General features: G+C 40.8%; 1 protein-coding gene across 3 annotated transcripts in view; it reads right to left on the reverse strand.

Moving 5' to 3' along the window:
- Window positions 1–23,889, reverse strand: part of Pdk (pyruvate dehydrogenase kinase) — a 355,431-nt gene that overhangs the window by 73,189 nt on the left and 258,353 nt on the right. Inside the window, exon 5 of one of the 3 annotated variants that reach the window (XM_071660238.1) lies at window positions 3,351–3,395. The exons of the other annotated variants lie outside the window; for them this stretch is intronic. Coding sequence (XP_071516339.1) covers window positions 3,351–3,395 — 45 coding nt within the window. The remainder of the gene's footprint in view (window positions 1–3,350; window positions 3,396–23,889) is intronic. 3 annotated transcript variants of the gene reach the window in all.

Here is a 23,889-nt window from a genome sequence, read left to right on the forward strand (position 1 = left end):
TGCCGCTATATTGGAAAAGTTAGTTATTTATGCACTTCATGACGTTGCATAACAGAAACAATATAACATTATGTGAATAGCAACAATGTTGCTTAGTAATTAAGGATACTATGCACCAATGTACTGTTACATATAGCAATTACAGCTGATTGACCGATATCAATTTTGGCACACGTGGCTTCTCTCTCCAGTCCCTCCCATCCACCCCCTCGCTCCTTAATACCCACTCAGATGAAGTCTGGTCACAGCAAATTCATAAGCTGTCTATATTCTTTTTCTTTCCAGAATAACATAACACTGTGCTTGTGTTTTTGGAAGCATCTAAAATGAGCGGGGTTATAACAGTTTGGGCAATGTGGCATCATAGGCGGCAGCATCTGCTAGCACATCCACCTTGATTCACCAGAGGAAGTAAGTTATTTAACATTCATTGGTGGACAGCCAAATGCATTCATGTCTATAAATCAAACTTACAATATGGACTTTTGAATTGCTTTCTATTAAGAGAAGCTCTGCCAAGGCAAAGAAGACCTGGGGATACAAGAGGTGGACGTAGTTGCCAGATACTGGATATTTTGTCCAAACCATTTTTCAGAATGATATCACTACTTGGGAAAACTGTACTTCAGGCATTTTCCTGTGTTGTGCAGCTCCAGTGATTATTGCCAAGAAGGTGATAGGACTACAAAGAGTTCCTTGTGGGGCCCCACAGGAGGTACAGCTTATACTAATTATGTGTCCAGATGGGGTATGTACTCTTGGAGAGCAGTTTTGAAGAAATCCAACATACCACAATGAATGAGAAAATTTTCCCTGGTTTGTCAAGATGAGACAGCATTTTGTGAACGAGAAGCACAAGATAATGGGTCATGGAGGAGTTCTTTATGTTCCAATTTTCTCTGAGGTTAATATGAGGTTTGATGTCAGATAAGCATTTCCAGGACAACAAAGCTCTCTAAAACCTTAGAAAAGGTTGGAGTCAGGCTCGCCAGTCTGAGATTATCAACTGAGGAAACTTTCTGTTTTACGTACTGGTACAATTATTGTGTGGCACCAGATGGTTGGAGTATAGGCATCTCTGATGCATCTGACATACAGTTCTGGAAGAGGAACACTCAGTTCAATGAGGAACTCTCTGATAAGTTGAATGGGTATCTCATTAAGGGGTGTTGACATACACATCCTGTCTGGGCCATACAATGTCCTAAGGTTGAAGCAACAAAGCGTTCACTTCTGCGAGCAGGTAAGTGGGCAAAGATGTAGTATCGAGAGGGGCAATGTGACTGCAATACTTCAGAGGAGTGTGCATTAATTTGTTCAGCTAATCCTTCATCATCTAGTGTCTCTGACTGATCAGTTTACCAGGGTTTTGGTTTATGATTTGTAAGAGCTGACAGTTCTATGTACCAAGATCCAGAACCATAATTACACAGGGTTTTTTAATCCAATGTCCATATTATTTTTCTTCTGCTTTCTTAATATCACTTTTGATTTGTGATCTTTATTCCAGCAATCATTGGTGGTGACTGCATGTGTATACCCTGTTATGCTTACAGATAAGGGTCTTGATTTGTGCTGTCATCTAGCCCAAGTCACTGTCATGAATGGAGAATGTTACTGCAGGGAAGCATCGGTCAAAATCTTCACTAAGTTTGTCCTGCAAGCTTTGAGCAGCAGCATCAAAGTCAGTTACAGAGGTCTCATCCATCTAATTCTGTGCAACTATCCGGCAACCAAATTCCCTAATATATGAGTCACATAGTGGTCAGATGAATTTCATTTGGGTCTTGGTGTGTGTTTGACTTCCAGGTTGTCACAACCACACTGTGATTTGAAGTGCCAAATGTGGGTAGTATCTGAGGTAACATATGGCAGGAGATGTTTGTTACTAATTCATCCAATATGACATTATGCCTGGTAGGTTGATCCCTGTATCTCTTTGGCCCTGTGTCTGTCATTAAAAGAGATCATGTATTTTGATAGAAATGAGGGATATGTCTCATTGCTCCTGATATGTAGTGGTTCTCACATTACTTGTTCAAGCAGTACTTAATCTCCAGTGATTGCACAATTCTGGATAGGAAAATATGCATCCCTCCTCATACCAGCACTTACTTTTCTTCATCCTGCTCAAACATTTTCTATGTTGTTTGAATGTATGTTTTCCCAGCATGATATGCCAGTCTTGCTATGTATGCAGTTTCCCTTCATGTAGTACCAACAAACTTTGTTCATTTCTTGGTTTTGATGTTCATTTATTGTGTCATATCTCACCCTCTCAATGTCTGTGGCCAAGCCTGAGAGAATTTACTGGCTTCCACTTTCTTCCTACCCTACTCTTTCCATTCCTGCATCAGCATCACAGTCCCTTTCTGCACTCACATCAGAGATAGAACTTTCCTGGCCTCCACTTCCTCCCTCTCCTTCCATACCTGAGTTAGTGTTCCTTTCTTTTGGTAAACATGTCTGTGCTTGCTGTATCCTAGCTCCCACTTACGCGCTCTCCCTCCATACCTAGACAAGCATCTCTGTCACTTTTTGTGCTCATGTCTGTTGGTAAAGTTTCCTGACTCCCACTTTCGAAGTAAATTTCCCCAATGTACTCTCCCTCTGAAGCTGCATTAGCATCTACTGTACAAAACCAGCACATTATACCTGCCTGTAAAGCACTCCTAACAGTTTTTATCATGTTACAGTTTAGGCTTGTACAGTTGAATATTAAGACCAATTTGCACATATTCTCTGCACACACATTTTTCCAATAACACATTCCTATGCAAAGCAAGATAACAGTGTATTTGCATGCTGATTATGTCCCTATAAATGAACTGACCTAATGAGAGCTTGAGTTTTCACATGTGACTATAATGCAATGCCACTGCTGTTTCTAGGTGATCAGCATCTTCATGGTGCAGTAACTTAGACAAATACTCACAACCTATTGTCACTCAAAATTACCAAAGAAGCAAATACTTTAAAATTTCTACAGGTGAAGCTGCCCTTGAAGCCATGCAAATTTCACATGTGTACTTACCTACCAACTTCAAATATTATCAGTCTAAACCTGTGAATCTTACACCTTTATCAAAACCAATCAAAAAATAATCTCAGTGATCCTAATCATGCTCTCAAAATAATCAGTGTAGGCATCATAACTACCATATTTCTAGAACAGTGAGGTTACTCTTACAAGTACAGAGGTGAACTTTAATCTACTAAAGTTTCAGTGAGAAGCATTAGGTAAAAAAAAAAAAAAAAAAACAGATTTGGTACCTTCTTAATGCATTAAACAATATACAAAAAAATTTTACTATACAAAACAAAGGAACAATACAATAAATATACAGTACCTGGAACTCCAGCTTCCTTTACTGTTTTTGTCGCCTTGTCCTTTGCTGTGGGTGCAAGTGAGCAAAGCATTCTACGATTAGTGTCACTATAAGACCACACAGCAGTGACATGATCAAAGATTTAGCCTTAGAAAAAATAAGAAGTACTTAAAGAAAAGTCTTAATTACATGGTTGTCAACAATCTGAGATCAAATATTAGTCCACTATCTATCACTCAATAAATAATCTATTTTTCTCAATCACTATTCAATACAATGGCACACACAGATAAACTATTAACAAACGAAACATGACAATAAAACATTTATCAATCTATACTAAATGAGTCAACAATGGAAAAGTCTGAACTAATTTTCAAGAGCTAAGTATATATTTATTAACTGCAATAAATAAAAGTATAATCTATACATCTGATATGTGAGAAAATCATTCGCTAAACCTATCCAATTTGTAGGTCATTAACTTGCTTAAATAACCAAATTCTCTAAAATATGAAAAACTTCAGTGCTTTGTCTCAGGATCAGATTAATGAGCCAAAATATTTCAAGGACATAAATGTAGGTTTGCGGCAGGGGTGTGTGATGTCTCCATGGTTGTTTAATTTGTTTATGGATGGGGTTCTTCAGGAGGTAAATGCAAGAGTTTTGGAAAGAGGGGCAAGTATGAAGTCTGTTGGGGATGAGAGAGCTTGGGAAGTGAGTCAGTTGTTGTTCGCTGATGATACAGCGCTGGTGGCTGATTCATGTGAGAAACTGCAGAAGCTGGTGACTGAGTTTGGTAAAGTGTGTGGAAGAAGAAAGTTAAGAGTAAATGTGAATAAGAGCAAGGTTATTAGGTACAGTAGGGTTGAGGGTCAAGTCAATTGGGAGGTGAGTTTGAATGGAGAAAAACTGGAGGAAGTGAAGTGTTTTAGATATCTGGAAGTGGATCTGGCAGCGGATGGAACCATGGAAGCGGAAGTGGATCATAGGGTGGGGGAGGGGGCGAAAATTCTGGGGGCCTTGAAGAATGTGTGGAAATGTGTGGAAGTCGAGAACATTATCTCGGAAAGCAAAAATGGGTATGTTTGAAGGAATAGTGGTTCCAACAATGTTGTATGGTTGCGAGGCGTGGGCTATGGATAGAGTTGTGCGCAGGAGGATAGATGTGCTGGAAATGAGATGTTTGAGGACAATGTGTGGTGTGAGGTGGTTTGATCGAGTGAGTAACGTAAGGGTAAGAGAGATGTGTGGAAATAAAAAGAGCGTGGTTGAGAGAGCAGAAGAGGGTGTTTTGAAGTGGTTTGGGCACATGGAGAGAATGAGTGAGGAAAGATTGACCAAGAGGATATATGTGTCGGAGGTGGAGGGAACGAGGAGAAGAGGGAGACCAAATTGGAGGTGGAAAGATGGAGTGAAAAAGATTTTGTGTGATCGGGGCCTGAACATGCAGGAGGGTGAAAGGAGGGCAAGGAATAGAGTGAATTGGAGCGATGTGGTATACCGGGGTTGACGTGCTGTCAGTGGATTGAATCAAGGCATGTGAAGCGTCTGGGGTAAATCATGGAAAGCTGTGTAGGTATGTATATTTGCGTGTGTGGACGTATGCATATACATGTGTATGGGCGGGGTTGGGCCATTCCTTCGTCTGTTTCCTTGCGCTACCTCGCAAACGCGGGAGACAGCGACAAAGTATAATAAAAAAAAAAAAATCAGTCTATATCTACTGTGTGTACCTTTTTCTTTAAGTACCGTAAGGTAACATATTGAGAAGCTATGGCCAAACTTATGAACTAGTAACTAGTGTTCAAGTTTTATGTGCAAAACAAAATATTTGCTGAAAACCATGCATTTTGGTTTGGCTGTCATTGAAGTATGTGTTAATTATATGCACTGCAAGAAGTTCCACTGATAAAGGAGAGATTTCTTCCTGCGCTATAACTATATTTAAGTTAAAGAAAATGGGTGCTCTGCAATCTAGACAGGCTTTTGCTAGACAACACAAGGCCTAAAATCTACCTAAGGTATGCACTAATCATCCACTAACAGCTCCAGTGTCTGACCAATCAAGGGTTATTGCTGTTGGACCTCCCATATAAGACTGGCCCCTCCTTCATTTGAAGAATGATCACATTTTCTAAAGAGGTATGTTGGTAGGTGTAGTCCATTTTCTTTCAGTCACAATACAGAAAACAAGTCTTCAACAAACATCATTTCTTTTTACAGAAGTACTTTAATGCAATCCTAAGCTGCCAAAATAATGTTCTTCCTGTATTTCATCTTTCTGGGATGGAAATGTGACAAATAACACCAGCTTAAAAAATTCTAACTTAGATATTACCAGGTTAAATTACACTGGAGATGAAAAAGCTCCCCAAAACAGAACAAGACATTTTCAGTTACCAATAGCAGGCTATCCTTACTCTCATCATGATGAGAATATCTTGGTGTAGTTGAACAAGCCAAGAGTTTCAGATATCAGCATGGTAATGCGATACCAACATGGTTTTAAAAACTAGAACACATTCACTTATGGAACTGGCCTACAAATCTGAAAATGACCACACATGAAATGTCTAAAAACTACTGTCAAGATCCATGTATTCTCATGAGAAGCAACATAAAAAAGTATCAACTACCTAAATCTAGTACAACCAACCCTTCCTTTACGTCAGACCACTATAATGTAATCTGCTAGTCTGCAAGGAACCTATTTCTATCAATCCCTCTTTTCATGCAGTCAAATTCCTACTATGTAGATGTGTGCAGTAGAAAATGCACCAAAACTTCAGTTTTCTGTGTATGCTTATTCGTTTGCTACGTATGATTTCTCTTTCTGCAAGGTTTTCGCAGAACAAAACACCTGCATAAAGTGAGGGCTGGGTGTAATGTGGCATATTTATGCTGTTAATTCTCAAGAAGAGGTTTCCATGCGAGACATACACTAAAGAACTAAAACTGGGGCTGCATGTAAAGTAGCCCAAGAAGCTATGCTATGCCTAAGATCAAGGTCAACATTCAATGTTTAGTAGAATTCTAATTATTTAGTCTCACAAATACAAGGCTTCAATGACCATTTGGCAATCAGGACAGGAGTTTAGTCGACTAATAGTAGTCAACATTATTTCAAGTCAGAGAACCACATTTTGTCAAAGGCACACAAAAGTTTCAAGTTAAGTAAATCCAACTAAATAAATGGAACATTTCAGATAAAAGTTTAATGTGTATGCCAGTCAATCAGTCAAAAAAGCTAATGCAAGCCCAAGTCTACAAAAGAGAAGGTGGCTCTCATCTTCTATCCCAAAAAGGAGCTAATACTAAAAGGCATACAGTTAAACAAAATCTGAAATCATACTCACTTTTACAATTTCCAAGTTACAGAATACTACCAGATTTGATTATAGGTTAACGAGGTTTCCACACAAAAAAGAAAAAAGTGTTACTCAAATTCAAATCTATGATCACCTATATGTCTATGTACTCAATCACTTATTGCCTATCCCATTTCTTATCTATCTATCTATTTATTTTGCTTTGTCACTGTCTCCCACGTTAGCAAGGTAGCGCAAGGAAACAGACGAAAGAATGGCCCAACCCACCCACACACGCATGTATATACATACATGTCAACACATGCAAATATACATACCTATACATCTCAACGTATACATATATATACACACACAGACATATACATATATACACATGTACATAATTCATACTGTCTGCCTTTATTCATTCCCATCGCCACCTCGCCACACATGAAATAACAACCCCCTCTCCCCTCATGTGTGCAAGGTAGTGCTAGGAAAAGACTACAAGGGCCACACTTGTTCACACTCAGTCTCTAGCTGTCATGTAATAATACACCGAAACCACAGCTCCCTTTCCTCATCCAGGCCCCACAAAACTTTCCATGGTTTACCCCAGATGCTTCACATGCCCTGGTTCAATCCGTTAACAGCACATCGACCCAGTGTACCACATCGTTCCAATTCACTCTATTCCTTGCACGCCTTTCACCCTCTTGCATGTTCAGGCCCCGATCACTCAAAATCTTTTTCACTTCATCTTTCCACCTAAAATTTGGTCTCCCACTTCTCCTCGTTCCCTCCACCTCCGACACATATATCCTCTTGGTCAATCTTTCCTCACTCATTCTCTCCATGTGACCAAACCATTTCAAAACACCCTCTTCTGCTCTCTCAACCACATTCTTTTTATTACCACACATCTCTCTTACCCTTACGTTACTTACTCGATCAAACCACCTCACACCACATACTGTCCTCAAACATCTCATTTCCAGCACATCCACCCTCCTCCGCACAACTCTATCCATAGCCCACGCCTCGCAACCATATAACATTGTTGGAACCACTATTCCTTCAAACACCCATTTTTGCTTTCCGAGATAATGTTCTCGACTTCCACACATTCTTCAATGCTCCCAGAATTTTCATCCCTTTCCCCACCCTATGATTCACTTCCGCTTCCATGGTTCCATCCGCTGCCAGATCCACTCCCAGATATCTAAAACACTTCACTTCCTCCAGTTTTTCTCCATTCAAACTTACCTCCCAATTGACATGACCCTCAACCCTACTGTACCTAATAACCTTGCTCTCATTCACATTTAATCTCAACTTTCCTCTTTCACACACTTTACCAAACTCAGTCACCAGCTTCTGCAGTTTCTCACATGAATCAGCCACCAGCGCTGTATCATCAGCGAACAACAACTGACTCACTTCCCAAGCTCTCTCATCCACAACAGACTGCATACTTGCCCCTCTTTCAAAAACTCTTGCATTCACCTCCCTAACAACCCCATCCATAAACACATTAAACAACCATAGAGACATCACACACCCCTGCCGCAAACCTACATTTAATGAGAACCAATCACTTTCCTCTCTTCCTACACATATACATGCCTTACATCCTCGATAAAAACTTTTCACTGCTTCTAACAACTTGCCTCCCACACCATATATTCTTAATACCTTCCACAGAGCATCACTATCAACTCTATCATATGCCTTCTCCAGATCCATAAATGCTACATACAAATCCATTTGCTTTTCTAAGTATTTCTCACATACATTCTTCAAAGCAAACACCTGATCCACACATCCTCTACCACTTCTGAAACCACACTGCTCTTCCCCAGTCTGATGCTCTGTACATGCCTTCACCCTCTCAATCAATACCCTCCCATATAATTTACCAGGAATACTCAACAAAGTTATACCTCTGTAATTTGAGCACTCACCTTTATCCCCTTTGCCTTTGTACAAAAGCACTATGCAAGCATTCTGCCAATCCTCAGGCACCTCACCATGAGTCATACATACATTAAATAACCTTACGAACCAGTCAACAATACAGTCACCCCCATTTTTAATAAATTCCACTGCAATACCATCCAAATCTGCTACCTTGCCGGCTTTCATCTTCCACAAAGCTTTTACTACCTCTTCTCTGTTTACCAAATCATTTTCCCTAACCCTCTCACTTTGCACACCACCTCGACCAAAACACCCTATATCTGCCACTCTATCATCAAACACATTCAACAAACCTTCAAAATACTCACTCCATCTCCTTCTCACATCACCACTACTTGTTATCACCTCCCCATTAGCCCCCTTCACTGAAGTTCCCATTTGTTCCCTTGTCTTACACACTTTATTTACCTCCTTCCAAAACATCTTTTTATTATCCCTAAAATTTAATGATACTCTCTCACCCCAACTCTCATTTGCCCTCTTTTTCCCCTCTTGCACCTTTCTCTTGACCTCCTGCCTCTTTCTTTTATACATCTCCCACTCATTTGCATTATTCCCCTACAAAAATCGGCCAAATGCCTCTGTCTTCTCTTTCACTAATAATCTTACTTTTTCATCCACCACTCACTACCCTCCACCTCCCATGCTTCTCATGCCACAAGCATCTTTTGCGCAAGCCATCACTGCATCCCTAAATACATCCCATTCCTCCCCCACTCCCCTTACATCCTTTGTTCTCACCTTTTTTCATTCTGTACTCAGTCTCTCCTGGTACTTCCTCACACAAGTCTCCTTCCCAAGCTCACTTACTCTCACCACTCTTTTCACCCCAACATTCTCTCTTCTTTTCTGAACACCTCTACAAATCTTCACCTTTGCCTCCACAAGATAATGATCAGACATCCCTCCAGTTGCACCTCTCAGCATATTAACATCCAAGAGTCTCTCTTTCGCACGCCTATCAATTAACACGTAATCCAATAACGCTCTCTGGCCATCTCTCCTACTTACATACGTATACTTATGTATATCTCTCTTTTTAAACCAGGTATTCCCAATCACCTGTTCCCTTTAGTTGCGTGGGAAGTATTATAATCACCTTTATAATCACAGTCACTACCAATTCAGAAGAATCAGAACTGTATTAAAAGTAAAAGATCTCCACTCCAAATTCTTCAAGACTAAGCAGTGTACAGAGTCTGAGTTACTTTTGGGTTATAGCCAACAGTCCTTCCAGGGAGATCATCTTGTTTTAAATGTTATTTGCACTTCTATCCACTGCATAATGGCAGCTTTTCTACAGGAACTTGTGAATTATGGATCCAATTCATTCACCACAAGGATAAACCTGACTAAAGATGTAAGTCTGAATCTCTAACTTTTATATTCCTCTATCCTTATCAGAAAAAAATGAAAATTTACAAGCCAAGTTTAACTACTAATAAAGGAGAACAAAAATTCTTACTGATCATGAATCAAACAAAGAATGTAGCCTTAAAGTTTTTAGAGCAGTAAATGATCTAATTCACTGCTCCAAAGATCTGCTGGAAGAGAATAAGGGCATTCACACTGTCGTGGCTAACTTCTTTTGTTGTTCAGAAATAGTCCCTCCCATAATCTAATCCTGAATAAGACTGGTTCTCCACTGCCTGAAGCAGAAAAAGATATTAGAAGGTGAGGCAAACAACTTCATTACAGCTTCTTGCAAAACCTCTATAACCAATAGTCTGTCCCTGTTCAGATGATGGTAATATCATCAATACCCTTATCTTCTGTGTCTTCATTCTAGGCAATATTAATCAATTTTTTAAAGGAGACTATCAAATTTCTATCATGTGAGTTGAAAAAAGGTTTCCTACATATCTAATATTTTATTTTGGTACAATTAAGATTGCTTTACACAGTCTGTGCCATCAAAATTATGCAATTATTACCATATGATAATAACAAAATGTTTAAGAAATAAAAAAGAACTTTGTATCAAGTGTGGAAAGTGGAAAGCACTGTGTCTGGAGGACTTACTTCTCCCTGCACATGCTCATAAAGCAACTCTCAAGACATAACTCCTAGACTTGGCTCATTTCAGCAACGTTCCGTCTCAAATCTAACCTTCCCTCCAAAGAATATCATCTCTCCACTTCTTTCCCACATCTTTTTCCCTTTGAAAACCAACTGCCCAAGGATGCTTCTCCTCTACATTATCATATCTCTAACTTTACTCTCTACCATTGTTTCTTCTCCAGGGGCGGTATTTGAACCTATAGTAATACAAAAAAATCCAATCATTCTTCTCATGGACTGTAAGTTTCCTGACTTTCATGCCATCTGGTTCAATATTTCTCCAGCCTTTAAAACTGTTGTTATATTTTGCACATTTTTCCCCAAATCCCTCCAAATACTATACACACACTGATGTTACAACATTTTTCTCATTTTTAAATTGATTTTCCCATCTCATTCTTTCCCCAATTACCCTCAATATCTTAAGAATTTATGCAAAAAATTCTTAAATTCATATTGCCAAACAGACAGGTGCATTAAATGATTGCTAACACTAAGTAAGACTTACATCTATCTCAGACTGTTCACTTTCCCACACATGATCAAAACACGTCACCCTCCCCCCAAAAAACAGGATTTATTAGTATTGGTCTATCGACCCCACCATCCCCCAACACATGAGGGAAGACACCAGACCTTATCAGCCACTTGTTGACTCAGAGAATAGAAATTTCAGTTCATGGGTAACTCATCATCACTGGACTGAGGTTATCAGTGAAGATGATGTCGAAATCATGCTGGAAAAGTATCATGAAACCTGCAGCCAGGCCTACCAACACTTCTTTCCCCAGAAGATGATAACACTGCACATGGCCAATGCCTCCTGAATCAAGCAATGCATCAAGCAACCTATGCAGTAGAAAAATCATGCATTCAACATTCACAAAAATAACCTCAGCAAGCAACTTTGTAACAAAGTGCAATGCAAAGTGAAAGCTGCAAAGAAGGCCTATTACCCAAGTAAGGTGTAGCATCTAAAGAAGGCCAACATCAGTCAATAGTATGATAGAATAAAAGAATTAATTGGCTGTGACAAGCAAAGGCCCTTCCCCTTCCCTTGGGTAAATCATCTTAGCAATGGGGAGGCCACACAACAAATTGACAACCACTTTGCCAAGATCTGTTAACGGTTGCCTTCAACATGACAAGAGCTCCCTCTCAGCATAACTTAACAACCCCAACTCCCCCAAACACAGAAGAGGAAAATCAAATATCTAGACTCCTTCAGCACCTTCAAACCGAATGCTTAGCCAAACCTATTGATCTAACAGTGAAACTATAGAAGTAACTCTTGCAAGAACTAGCTACACCACCAACTGCCAAAATAAATGATTTACTTAAACAATCTAAATGTCCTACAGCTTGGAAGGTTGCATATGTAACAACTATCCAAACCATTGTCTGGAGTCTCTTAATGGCTTACACCTTATTGCCTTCATTCCAATCTCCAGTCAAATTTGTGAAAGTACTGTGTTTGACTGGGCATATACTGACAGTGCTCATTCAAAACATCTGTAACAATTTGGAAACATGATGTCTTCTTCCACCACTCACTGCCTTGCTAGCCTCCTAGACTTCATTTACCACAACTCAGTGGCACTTACTTTTGAAGACTTCATTAATGCTTTTGACTTAGTAACTATAACATCATCATAAAGAAAGCAGTTGGCCCGGGACTATAAAGGTCTCTTGGCTGGTGGACTTCCCGATTAGGCAACACCAGGCCATCTGCTTTAGGAAGCTACATAGAACTCACAACTCCTCACATGCAGAGTGCCACAAGGCACAAAGATTGGGACCACACTGCTTCCTCATCCTTATCAATGATGGCCTTTCACATCACTAACAAGAACACTCCTGAATTCAGTGCCCTTCAACACATCATTAACCTTCAGGAGCAGACTTCAACCAAAAACTTTGCCATCAATCATATCATGACTGCGATGATGCACATCAACCTGGGTGCAGACAACTTCCAGGGCCCTGATGCCACACAAGGTCCTGACAACCATATAGAGGGGTCAGCTAGAAAGGTGCAGCAAAAAGCATGCAGAATCATCCTGGATCCCTCTTACACCACCATCAAGGATATCATCTTGCTGAATCTGTCCATCCTCTTTGACCAACACAAGTAACTCACATTGCAGTTTGACAATAAACTGCTGATACATCCCCATCATAAAGTCCTCCGCCCCCTCAATGCCCCTCCACCACTGACCACCATTCCTCATCGTAATTAGCTACTTCCAATCAGAGATCATGCCCACAGATGTATGAACAGCCCTATACCTACCATTGTGAATGTCATAAACAAGCCATGAACAAATGCATGTCTGTGCAAGTGCTCAACTCAGTTTTCTGTTCAGTTATGTTTAAATGAGAAAGACAGACAACAGGCCTGATTGGCCCATGACTGGGTTGTCTGAAAAAAGAAAAAATAAGAAAAAATAATCTAATTCCACTCAATAATTTTTTAAGTTATCACTGACTCTCTGCTGCTGCACAACAGCCTTCTAGTGTCCCTGTTACCACTGTCATTTATATATCTTTATTTCTGGCATTTTTCTCAGAGTATACTTGAATTTATACAATATTTGTTTAAACAACTTTTGAAGGAATTCACAATCTTAGCATTCACTATGTCTGATGGTAACTTATTCCAATGCTCAACACACCTACAGGAAAAGAGCTTTTGGTAAGGATATTCAGTGTATGTATGTATCATGGTGAAGTGCCTGAGGATTGGGGAATACATGCATAGTGCCACTGTACAAAGGCAAAGGGGATAAAGGTGAGTGTTCAAATTGCAGAGGCTTATGTTTGTTGAGTATTCCTGGGAAATCATATGGGAGGGTATTGATTGACAGGATAAAGGAATGTACAGAGCATCAGACTGGAGAAGAGCAGTGTGGTTTCAGAAGTGATAAAGGATGTGTGGATCAGGTGTTTGCTTTGAAGAGTGTATGTGAGAAATACTTAGAAAAACAGATGGATTTGTATGTAGCATTTACGGATCTGGAGAAGGCATACAATAGGGTTGACAGAGATGCTTTGTGGAAGGTTTTAAGCGTACATTGTGTGGGAGGTAAGTTGCTAGAGGCAGTGAAAAGATTTTACCAAGGAAGTAAAGCGTGTGTACAAGTAGGAAAAGAGGAAAGTGATTGGTTCCCAGTGAATGTCGGTTTGCGGCTGGGATGCGTGATGTCTCTATGGTTGTTTAATTTGTTCATGAATGGGGTGGTTAGGGAGGTGAATGCAGGAGTTTTGGAGAGAGGGGTAAGTATGCAGTCTGTTCTGGATGAGAGGGCTTGGGAAGCGAGTCAGTCGTTTGCTGATGATACAGCGCTGGTGGCTGATTCGGGTGAGAAACTGCAGAAGTTGGCGACTCAGTTTGGTAAAGTGTGAGAAAGAAGAAAGCTGAGAGTAAATGTGAATACGAGCGAGGTTATTAGGTTCAGTGGGGTTGAGGGACAAGTTAATTAGGAGGTGGGTTTGAGTGGAGGAAGACTGGAGGAAGTGAAGTGTTCTAGATATGTGGAAGTGGACTTAGCAGTGGATGGAACCATGGAAGCAGAAGTGAGTTACAGGGTGGAGGAGGGGGCGAAGGTTCTGGGAGTGTTGAAGAATGTGTGGAAGGTGAGAATGTTATCTCGGAGAGCAAAAATGGGTATGTTATATGTTACATGGTTATATGGTTGCAAGTAATGGGCTACAGATTGGGTGGTGCGGAGGAGGGTGGATATGTTGGAAATTAAGTATTTGAGGACTATATGTGGTGTGAGGTGGTTTGATACAGTAATGAAAGGGTAGGAGAGATGTGAGGTAAAAGAGTGTGGTTGGGAGACCAAAAGAGGGTGTGTTGAAATAGTTTGGACATATAGAGAGAATGAGTGAGGAAAGTTTAACAAAAAGGATATATGTGTCTGAGGTGGAGGGAACAAGGAGAAGCGGGAGACCAAATCAGAGGTGGAAGATAAAAAAGACTTTGAGCAATTGGGGCCTGAACATACAGGAGGGTGAAAGGTGTGCAAGGAATAGAGTGAATTGGAATGATGTGGTATACCAGGGTAGACGTGCTGTCAATGGATTGAACCATGGCATGTGAAGCACCTTGGTTAAACCATGCAAAGTTCTGTGGGGACTGGATGTGGAAAGGGAGCTGTGGTTTCGGTGCATTACACATGACAGCTAGAGACTGAGTGTGAACGAATGTGGCCTTTTTGTCTTTTCCTGGTGCTATTTCATGCGTGGCAGGGTAGTGACAGGAATGGATGAAGGCAGTAAGTATGAACATGTGCATGTCTATGTATGTATATGTCTGTGTATGGAAAGGATCACAATTTTGCGTGTGATCAAGTATATTCCTAAGAGTCCACGAGGAAAATGAAACATGATAAGTTCCCATGTGCACTTTCGTGTAATAATCACATCATCAGGGGAGACACAAGAGAGAAATATAATAGTCAGTTGATATACAACAAAGAGACGAAGCTAGGATGCCATTTGGTAAACATGCGATTGTCCAAGACAATCGCATGTTTACCAAATGGAGTCATAGCTTCGTCTCTTCATTGTATATCAACTGACTGTTATATTTCTCTCTTGTGTCTCCCCTGATGATGTGATTATTACATGAAAGTGCACTTGGGAACTTATCGTGTTTCATTTTCCCTGTGGACTCTTAGGAATGGCTGCGTATGCATAAGTATGTATTCATTGAAATTAATATGTATGTAAATGTGCGTCTATGGGCATTTATGTATATACACGTGTATGTGGGTGGGTTGGGCCATTCCTCGTCTGTTTCCTTGCACTACCTCGCTGACGCGGGAGATGGCAATTAAGTATAATAAATAAATAAACCTCAGCTGTGTATTTCCAGCTGAATGGCTACCTGAATTTCAATAAACTGTTATTCATCTCCCTATCAATATCTCTAATGCCCATTCCTTCCGGTAATCTTCACTTATCCCTGTCCTAACATGCCTCCCTCACATGCACCATTCCATAGATTTTTTCCACTATTATTCTCCCTCCAATATTCTTCCTCTCTATTTCCCCATGTCACAGGGATCTTCCTCTCACATCAATCCCTTTAAATATATTATCATACACTCTCCTTATAAAATTCCATCTTCCATTTTTTTCATGCCCAAACCATCTCAAAGTATTATGTTTCACCCATTCTACCACTCACAATTCATTCCCTGCCATACCACATCTCTCATACACCCTCTTGTTTCTTTCTTCATTCAGTCTAGTCATACCACATACTCCTCTCAAATAGCTCATTTCAATAGCCTGGATTCTTGACCTCTGTGACTCATTTCATGTCCATGTTTCAGCTGCATAGATCAGGGTTGGGAGGACTATGCTGTCCCTTAATCCTCTCCTCCCTTCCATACTTACATCTCTGCCCTTTACTATACTATTTAGGGATCCAACGACTCTTCTACTCTGTACTACTCTCTCCCTTATCTCTCCTTCTAAATGGCCTAAATTACCCAAGACAGCTCCTAAATACTTAAATTCTCTTACTTCTTCCACTCTTTCTACCCCCATATCCAAAACACAGTTTAGTATGCTTTCTTCTTTCACTCTATATGGTTTTGCAAAATCTATACTTTCACTCTGTTTCCTTACAAACCCTATCATTTTACTTTTACTTACATATACCTTCAATCACCTAAGCTTACACATCATAAAACACATTGCAACTTTCTGCAACTCCTCATCACTCTCAGCAAACAATAAGGTAACACAATCAAGCTTGTAACTAGCCACCATACCTCACAGCTACAGTCCATCTCTGCACCTCTTGTTCATATTTTTGCTTTCATCTCTCTTATCACTCCATCCATATGGGGTGTTTTGGTTAGGATGGTGTGTGAGGTGATGGGGTAAGGGAGAGTGGTTTGGTTGGAAGAAAAGAAGTGGTGAAAGCTTTGCAGGGATGAAGTCTGGCAGGGTGGCAGGTTTGGATGGTATTGCAGTAGAATTTGTTAAGAAAGGGGTTGACTGTGTTATTGATTGGTTGGGGTTGTCTATGTTACGGATTGGTTGGGGTTGACTGTGTTATTGATTGGTTGGTAAAGATGTTCAGCGTATGTATGGATCATAGTGAAGTGCATGAGGATTGGTGGAATACAAGCATAGTGCCATTGTACAAAGGCAAAGGGATAAAGGTGAGTGTTCAAACAACAGAGGCATAAGTTTCTTGAGTATTCCTGGGAAATTGTATGGGAGGGCATTGATTGAGAGGATAAAGGCATATACAGAGCATCAGATTGGGGAATAGCAGTGTGGTTACAGAAGTTGTAGAGGATATGTGGATCAGGTGTCTGCATTGAAGAATCTGAGTGAGAAATATTTAAAAAACAGATTGATTTGTATGCAGCATTTATGGATCTGGAGAAGGCATATGATAGGGTTCAAAAAGATGCTTTGTGGAAGGTCTTAAGAGTATATAGTGTAGGAGGCAAGCTACTGAAAGCAGTGAAAAGTTTTTACCAAGGATGTAAAGCATGTGTACGAGTAGGAAGAGGACAGTGATTGGTTCTCAGTGAAGGTCAGTCTGCAGCAGGGGTGTGTAATTTTGTAATGTGATGTCCTCATGGATATTTAATTCATTTATGGATGGGGTGGTTAGGGAGGTAAATACAAGAGTTTTGGAGAGAGGGAAAGTATGCAGACTGCTGGGAATGAGAGGGACTGGGAAGTGAGTCAGTTGTTCGCCGATGATACAGCTCTGGTGGCTGATTCAAGTAAGAAACTGCAGAAGTGTGTGAAAGGAGAAAGTTGAAAGTAAATGTGAATAAGAGCAAAGCTATTAAGTTCACTAGGGCTATGAGACAAGTTAATTGAGATGTAAACTTCAGAGGAGAAAAATTGGAAGAAGTGAAGTGTTTTCGATATCTGAAAGTGGACTTAGCAGCAAATGGAACGATGGAAGCAGAAGTGAGTCACAGGGTGGGAGAAGGGGTGAAGGTTCTGGAAGTGATGAAGAATGTGTGGAAGGAGAGAACATTATCTCATAGAGGAAAAATACGTATGTTTGGAGGGATAGTAGTTTCAATAACATCATATGGCTGCAAGGCATGGGCTATACACAGGGATGTATGCAGGAGGGTGGATGTGTTGGAAATGATATGTTGCAGGACAATATGTGGAGTGAGGTGGTTTGATCAAATGAATAATGAAAGGGCAAGAGAGATATATTATACACCCTGTTAATTACACTTAATCACTGTTTCCTGCATCAGCGAAGTAGTGCCAGGAAACAGAAAAGAAGGGTCCATCCACTCATCCATTCACACACACACACACACATATATATAATCATTTATTTATTCATTTATTCATTTATTTACTTTGCTTTGTTGCTGTTTTCCGCGTTAGAGATGTAGCGCAAGGAAACAGATGAAAGAATGGCCCAACCCACCCACATACACATGTATATACATACACGTCCACACATGTAAATATACATACCTATACATCTCAACGTATACATATATATACACACACAGACATATACATATATATACATGTACATAGCTCATACTGTCTGCCTTTATTCATTGCCATCGCCACCCCTGCCACACATGAAATAACAACCCCTTCCCCCTTCATGTGCGTGAGGTAGCGCTAGGAAAAGACAACAAAGTCCACAGTCGTTCACACTCAGTCTCTAGCCACTTCCCGCATTAGCAAGGTATCATTAAGAACAGAGGTCTGGGCCTTTGAGGGAATATTCTCACCAAGCCCCCTTCTCTGGTCCTTCTTTTGGAAAATAAAAAAAAGCGAGAGGGGAGGATTTCCAGCCCAAGGCTCCCTCCCCTTTTAGTCGCCTTCTACGACACGCAGGGAATACGTGGGAAGTATTCTTTCTCCCCTATCCCCAGGGGAGAAAGAATACTTCCCACGCATTTCTCACGTGTCGTAGAAGGCGACTAAAGGGGACGGAAGTGGGGGGCCAAAAACGCTCCCCTCCTTGTATCTTAACTTTCTAAAGGGAGAAACAGAAGAAGGAGTCACATGGGGAGTGCTTATCCTCCTTGAAGGCTCAGATTAGGGTGTTTAAAAGTGTGTGGATGTAACCAAGATGAGAAAAAAGGAGAGATAGGTAACATGTTTGAGGAAAAGAACCTGAATGTTTTGACTCTTAGTGAATCTCAAGGGTAAAGGGGAGAAGTGATTTGGGAACGTCTCGGGAGTAATGTCAGGGGTTAGTGAGAGGACAAGAGCAAGGGAAGGAGTAGCACTACTCCTAAAACAGGAGTGGTGGGAGTATGTGATACAGTGTAAGAGAGTAAACTCTAGATTGATATGGGTAAAACTGAAAGTTGATGGAGAGAGATGGGTGATTATTGGTGAATATGCACCGTGGGCATGAGAAGAAAGATCATGAGAGGTAAGTGTTTTGGGAGCAGCTGAGTGAGTGTGTTGGTAGTTTTGCTGCATGAGACCAGGTTTATAGTGATGGGTGATTTGAATGCAAAGGTGAGTAATGTGGCAGTTAAGGGAGAAACTGGTATACATGGGGTGTTCAGTGTTGTAAATGGAAATGGTAAGAGCTTGTAGATTTATGTACTGAAAAAAGACTGGTGATTGGGAATACCTGGTTTATAAAGAAAGATATACATAAGTATACGAATGTAAGTAGGAAAGATGGCCAGAGAGTGTTATTGGATTACGTGTTAATTGATAGGCGTGCGAAAGAGAGACTTTTGGAAGTTAATGTACTGAGAGGTACAAGTGGAGGAATGTCTGATCAGTATCTTGTGGAGGCGAAGGTGAAGATTTGTAAAGGTTTTCAGAAAAGAAGAGAGAATGTTAGGGTGAAAACAGTGGTGAGAGTAAGTGAGCATGGGAAGGAGACTTGTGTGGGGAAGTACCAGGAGAGACTGAGAACAGAATGGAAAAAGGTGAGAACAAAGGACGTAAGGGGAGTGGGGGAGGAATGGGATGTATCTAGGGAAGCATTGATGGCTTGCGCGAAAGATGCTTGTAGCATGCTTGTGGGAGGTGGGCAGATTAGAAAGGGTAGGGATTGGTGGAATGAAGAGGTGAGAATATTAGTGAAAGAGAAGAGGGAGGTATTTTGACGATTTCTGCAGGGAAATAATGCAAATGAGTGGGAGATGTATAAAAGAAAGAGGCAGGAGGTCAAGAGAAAGGTGCAAGAGGTGAAAAAGAGGGCAAATGAGAGTTGGGGTGAGAGAGTATCATTAAATTTTAGGGAGAATAAAAAGATGTTTTGGAAGGAGGTAAATAAAGTGCATAAGACGAAGGAACAAATGGGAACTTCAGTGAAGGGGGCTACTGTGGAGGTGATAACAAGTAGTGGTGATGTGAGAAGGAGATGGAGTGAGTATTTAGAAGGTTTGTTGAATGTGTTTGATGATAGAGTGGCAGATATAGGGTGTTTTGGTCAAGGTGGTGTGCAAAGTGAGAGGGTTAGGGAAAATGATTTGGTAAACAGAGAAGAGGTAGTAAAAGCTTTGTGGAAGATGAAAGCCGGCAAGGCAGCAGGTTTGGATATATTGCAGTGGAATTTATTAAAAAAGGAGGTGACTGTATTGTGGACTGGTTGGTAAGGTTATTTAATGTATGTATGATTCATGGTGAGGTGCCTGAGGATTGGCGGAATGCTTGCATAGTGCCATTGTACAAAGGCAAAGGGGATAAAAGTGAGTGCTCAAATTACACAGGTATAAGTTTGTTGAGTATTAGTGGGAAATTATATGGGAGGGTATTGACTGAGAGGGTGAAGGCATGTACAGAGCATCAGATTGGGGAAGAGCAGTGTGGTTTCAGAAGTGGTAGAGGATGTGTGGATCAGGTGTTTGCTTTGAAGAATGTATGTGAGAAATACTTAGAAAAGCAAATGGATTTGTATGTAGCATTTATGGATCTGGAGAAAGCATATGATAGAGTTGATAGTGATGCTCTGTGGAAGGTATTAAGAATATATGGCATGGGAGGCAAGTTGTTAGAAGCAGAGAAAAGTTTTTATCGAGAATGTAATGCATATGTACGTGTAGGAAGAGAGGAAAGTGATTGGTTCTCAGTGAATGTAGGTTTATGGTAGGGGTGAGTGATGTCTCCATGGTTGTTTAATTTGTTAATGGGTGGGGTTGTTAGGGAGGTGAATGCAAGAGTTTTTGAAAGAGGGGCAAGTATGCAGTCTGTTCTGGATGAGAGAGCTTGGGAAGTGAGTCAGTTGTTGTTCGCTGATGATACATCTCTAGTGGCTGATTCATGTGAGAACCTGCAGAATCTTGTGACTGAGTTTGGTAAAGTGTGTGAAGGAAGAAAGCTGAAAGTATATGTGAATAAGAGCAAGGTTGTTAGGTACAGTAGGGTTGAGGGTCAAGTCAATTGGGAGGTGAGTCTGAATGGAGAAAAGCTGGAGGAACTAAAGTGTGTTAGATATCTGGGAGTGGATTTGGCAGTGGATACAAACATGGAAGCAGAACTAGGCTAAGGGACTGTATATTATACAGTCCCTTAGCCTAGCAGTTAGCATGCCTGCCTCTTACACAAGGGGTCCCAGGTTCGATCCTGGCTGATGGAGCTTTGTATGTACTATGAAGGTGCGCGTTCATATACACTATTCGTATTCATATAACTCTGTGTTGTACGGTCAGGTTCGGTAAAATGCTATCAGCTGGCTATGTGTTCTGTTCGGAAACAACCGATAGACCCCGTTGCTCACCATTGTGAGACGAAGGGTATTCGAGTACTTAGTATTTCGAATAGTTGTTTCCTATTATACAGTCCCTTAGCCTAGCGGTTAGCATGCCTGCCTCTTGCACAAGGGGTCCCAGGTTCGATCCTGGCTGTTGGAGCTTTGTATGTTCTATGAAGGTGCACGTTCATATACACTTTATTCGTATATATATATATATATATATATATATATATATATATATATATATATATATATATATATATATATATATATATTTATTTATTTATTATACTTTGTCGCTGTCTCCCGCGTTTGCGAGGTAGCGCAAGGAAACAGACGAAAGAAATGGCCCAACCTCCCCCCCATACACATGTATATACATACGTCCACACACACAAATATACATACCTACACAGCTTTCCATGGTTTACCCCAGACGCTTCACATGCCTTGATTCAATCCACTGACAGCACGTCAACCCCGGTATACCACATCGCTCCAATTCACTCTATTCCTTGCCCTCCTTTCACCCTCCTGCATGTTCAGGCCCCGATCACACAAAATCTTTTTCACTCCATCTTTCCACCTCCAATTTGGTCTCCCTCTTCTCCTTGTTCCCTCCACCTCCGACACATATATCCTCTTGGTCAATCTTTCCTCACTCATCCTCTCCATGTGCCCAAACCACTTCAAAACACCCTCTTCTGCTCTCTCAACCACGCTCTTTTTATTTCCACACATCTCTCTTACCCTTACGTTACTCACTCGATCAAACCACCTCACACCACACATTGTCCTCAAACATCTCATTTCCAGCACATCCATCCTCCTGCGCACAACTCTATCCATAGCCCACGCCTCGCAACCATACAACATTGTTGGAACCACTATTCCTTCAAACATACCCATTTTTGCTTTCCGAGATAATGTTCTCGACTTCCACACATTCTTCAAGGCCCCCAGGATTTTCGCCCCCTCCCCCACCCTATGATCCACTTCCGCTTCCATGGTTCCATCCACTGCCAGATCCACTCCCAGATATCTAAAACACTTCACTTCCTCCAGTTTTTCTCCATTCAAACTCACCTCCCAATTGACTTGACCCTCAACCCTACTGTACCTAATAACCTTGCTCTTATTCACATTTACTCTTAACTTTCTTCTTCCACACACTTTTCCAAACTCAGTCACCAGCTTCTGCAGTTTCTCACATGAATCAGCCACCAGCGCTGTATCATCAGCGAACAACAACTGACTCACTTCCCAAGCTCTCTCATCCCCAACAGACTTCATACTTGCCCCTCTTTCCAAAACTCTTGCATTTACCTCCCTAACAACCCCATCCATAAACAAATTAAACAACCATGGAGACATCACACACCCCTGCCGCAAACCTACATTCACTGAGAACCAATCACTTTCCTCTCTTCCTACACGTACACATGCCTTACATCCTCGATAAAAACTTTTCACTGCTTCTAACAACTTTCCTCCCACACCATATATTCTTAATACCTTCCACAGAGCATCTCTATCAACTCTATCATATGCCTTCTCCAGATCCATAAATGCTACATACAAATCCATTTGCTTTTCTAAGTATTTCTCATATACATTCTTCAAAGCAAACACCTGATCCACACATCCTCTACCACTTCTGAAACCACACTGCTCTTCCCCAATCTGATGCTCTGTACATGCCTTCACCCTCTCAATCAATACCCTCCCATATAATTTACCAGGAATACTCAACAAACTTATACCTCTGTAATTTGAGCACTCACTCTTATCCCCTTTGCCTTTGTACAATGGCACTATGCATGCATTCCGCCAATCCTCAGGCACCTCACCATGAGTCATACATACATTAAATAACCTTACCAACCAGTCAACAATACAGTCACCCCCTTTTTTAATAAATTCCACTGCAATACCATCCAAACCTGCTGCCTTGCCGGCTTTCATCTTCCGCAAAGCTTTCACTATATATATATATATATATATATATATATATATATATATATATATATATATATATATATATTTTTTTTTTTTTTTTTTTTCATACTATTTGCCATTTCCCGCGTTAGCGAGGTAGCATTAAGAACAGAGAACTGGGCCTTAGAGAGAATATCCTCACCTGACCCCCTTCTCTGTTCCTTCTTTTGGAAAATTAAAAAAATATATATATTTTTTTTTTTGCACTGTCGCTGTCTCCCGCGTTTGCAAGGTAGCGCAAGGAAACAGACGAAAGAAATGGCCCAACACACCCACATACACATGTATATACCTGCGTCCACACACGCAAATATACATACCTACACAGCTTTCCATGGTTTACCCCAGACGCTTCACATGCCCTGATTCAATCCACTGACAGCACGTCAACCCCGGTATACCACATCGATCCAATTCACTCTATTTCTTGCCCTCCTTTCACCCTCCTGCATGTTCAGGCCCTGATCACACAAAATCTTTTTCACTCCATCTTTCCACCTCCAATTTGGTCTCC

The sequence above is a fragment of the Panulirus ornatus genome, chromosome 69, assembly GCF_036320965.1.
Source record: "Panulirus ornatus isolate Po-2019 chromosome 69, ASM3632096v1, whole genome shotgun sequence".
Classification (NCBI taxonomy): Eukaryota; Metazoa; Arthropoda; class Malacostraca; order Decapoda; family Palinuridae; genus Panulirus; species Panulirus ornatus.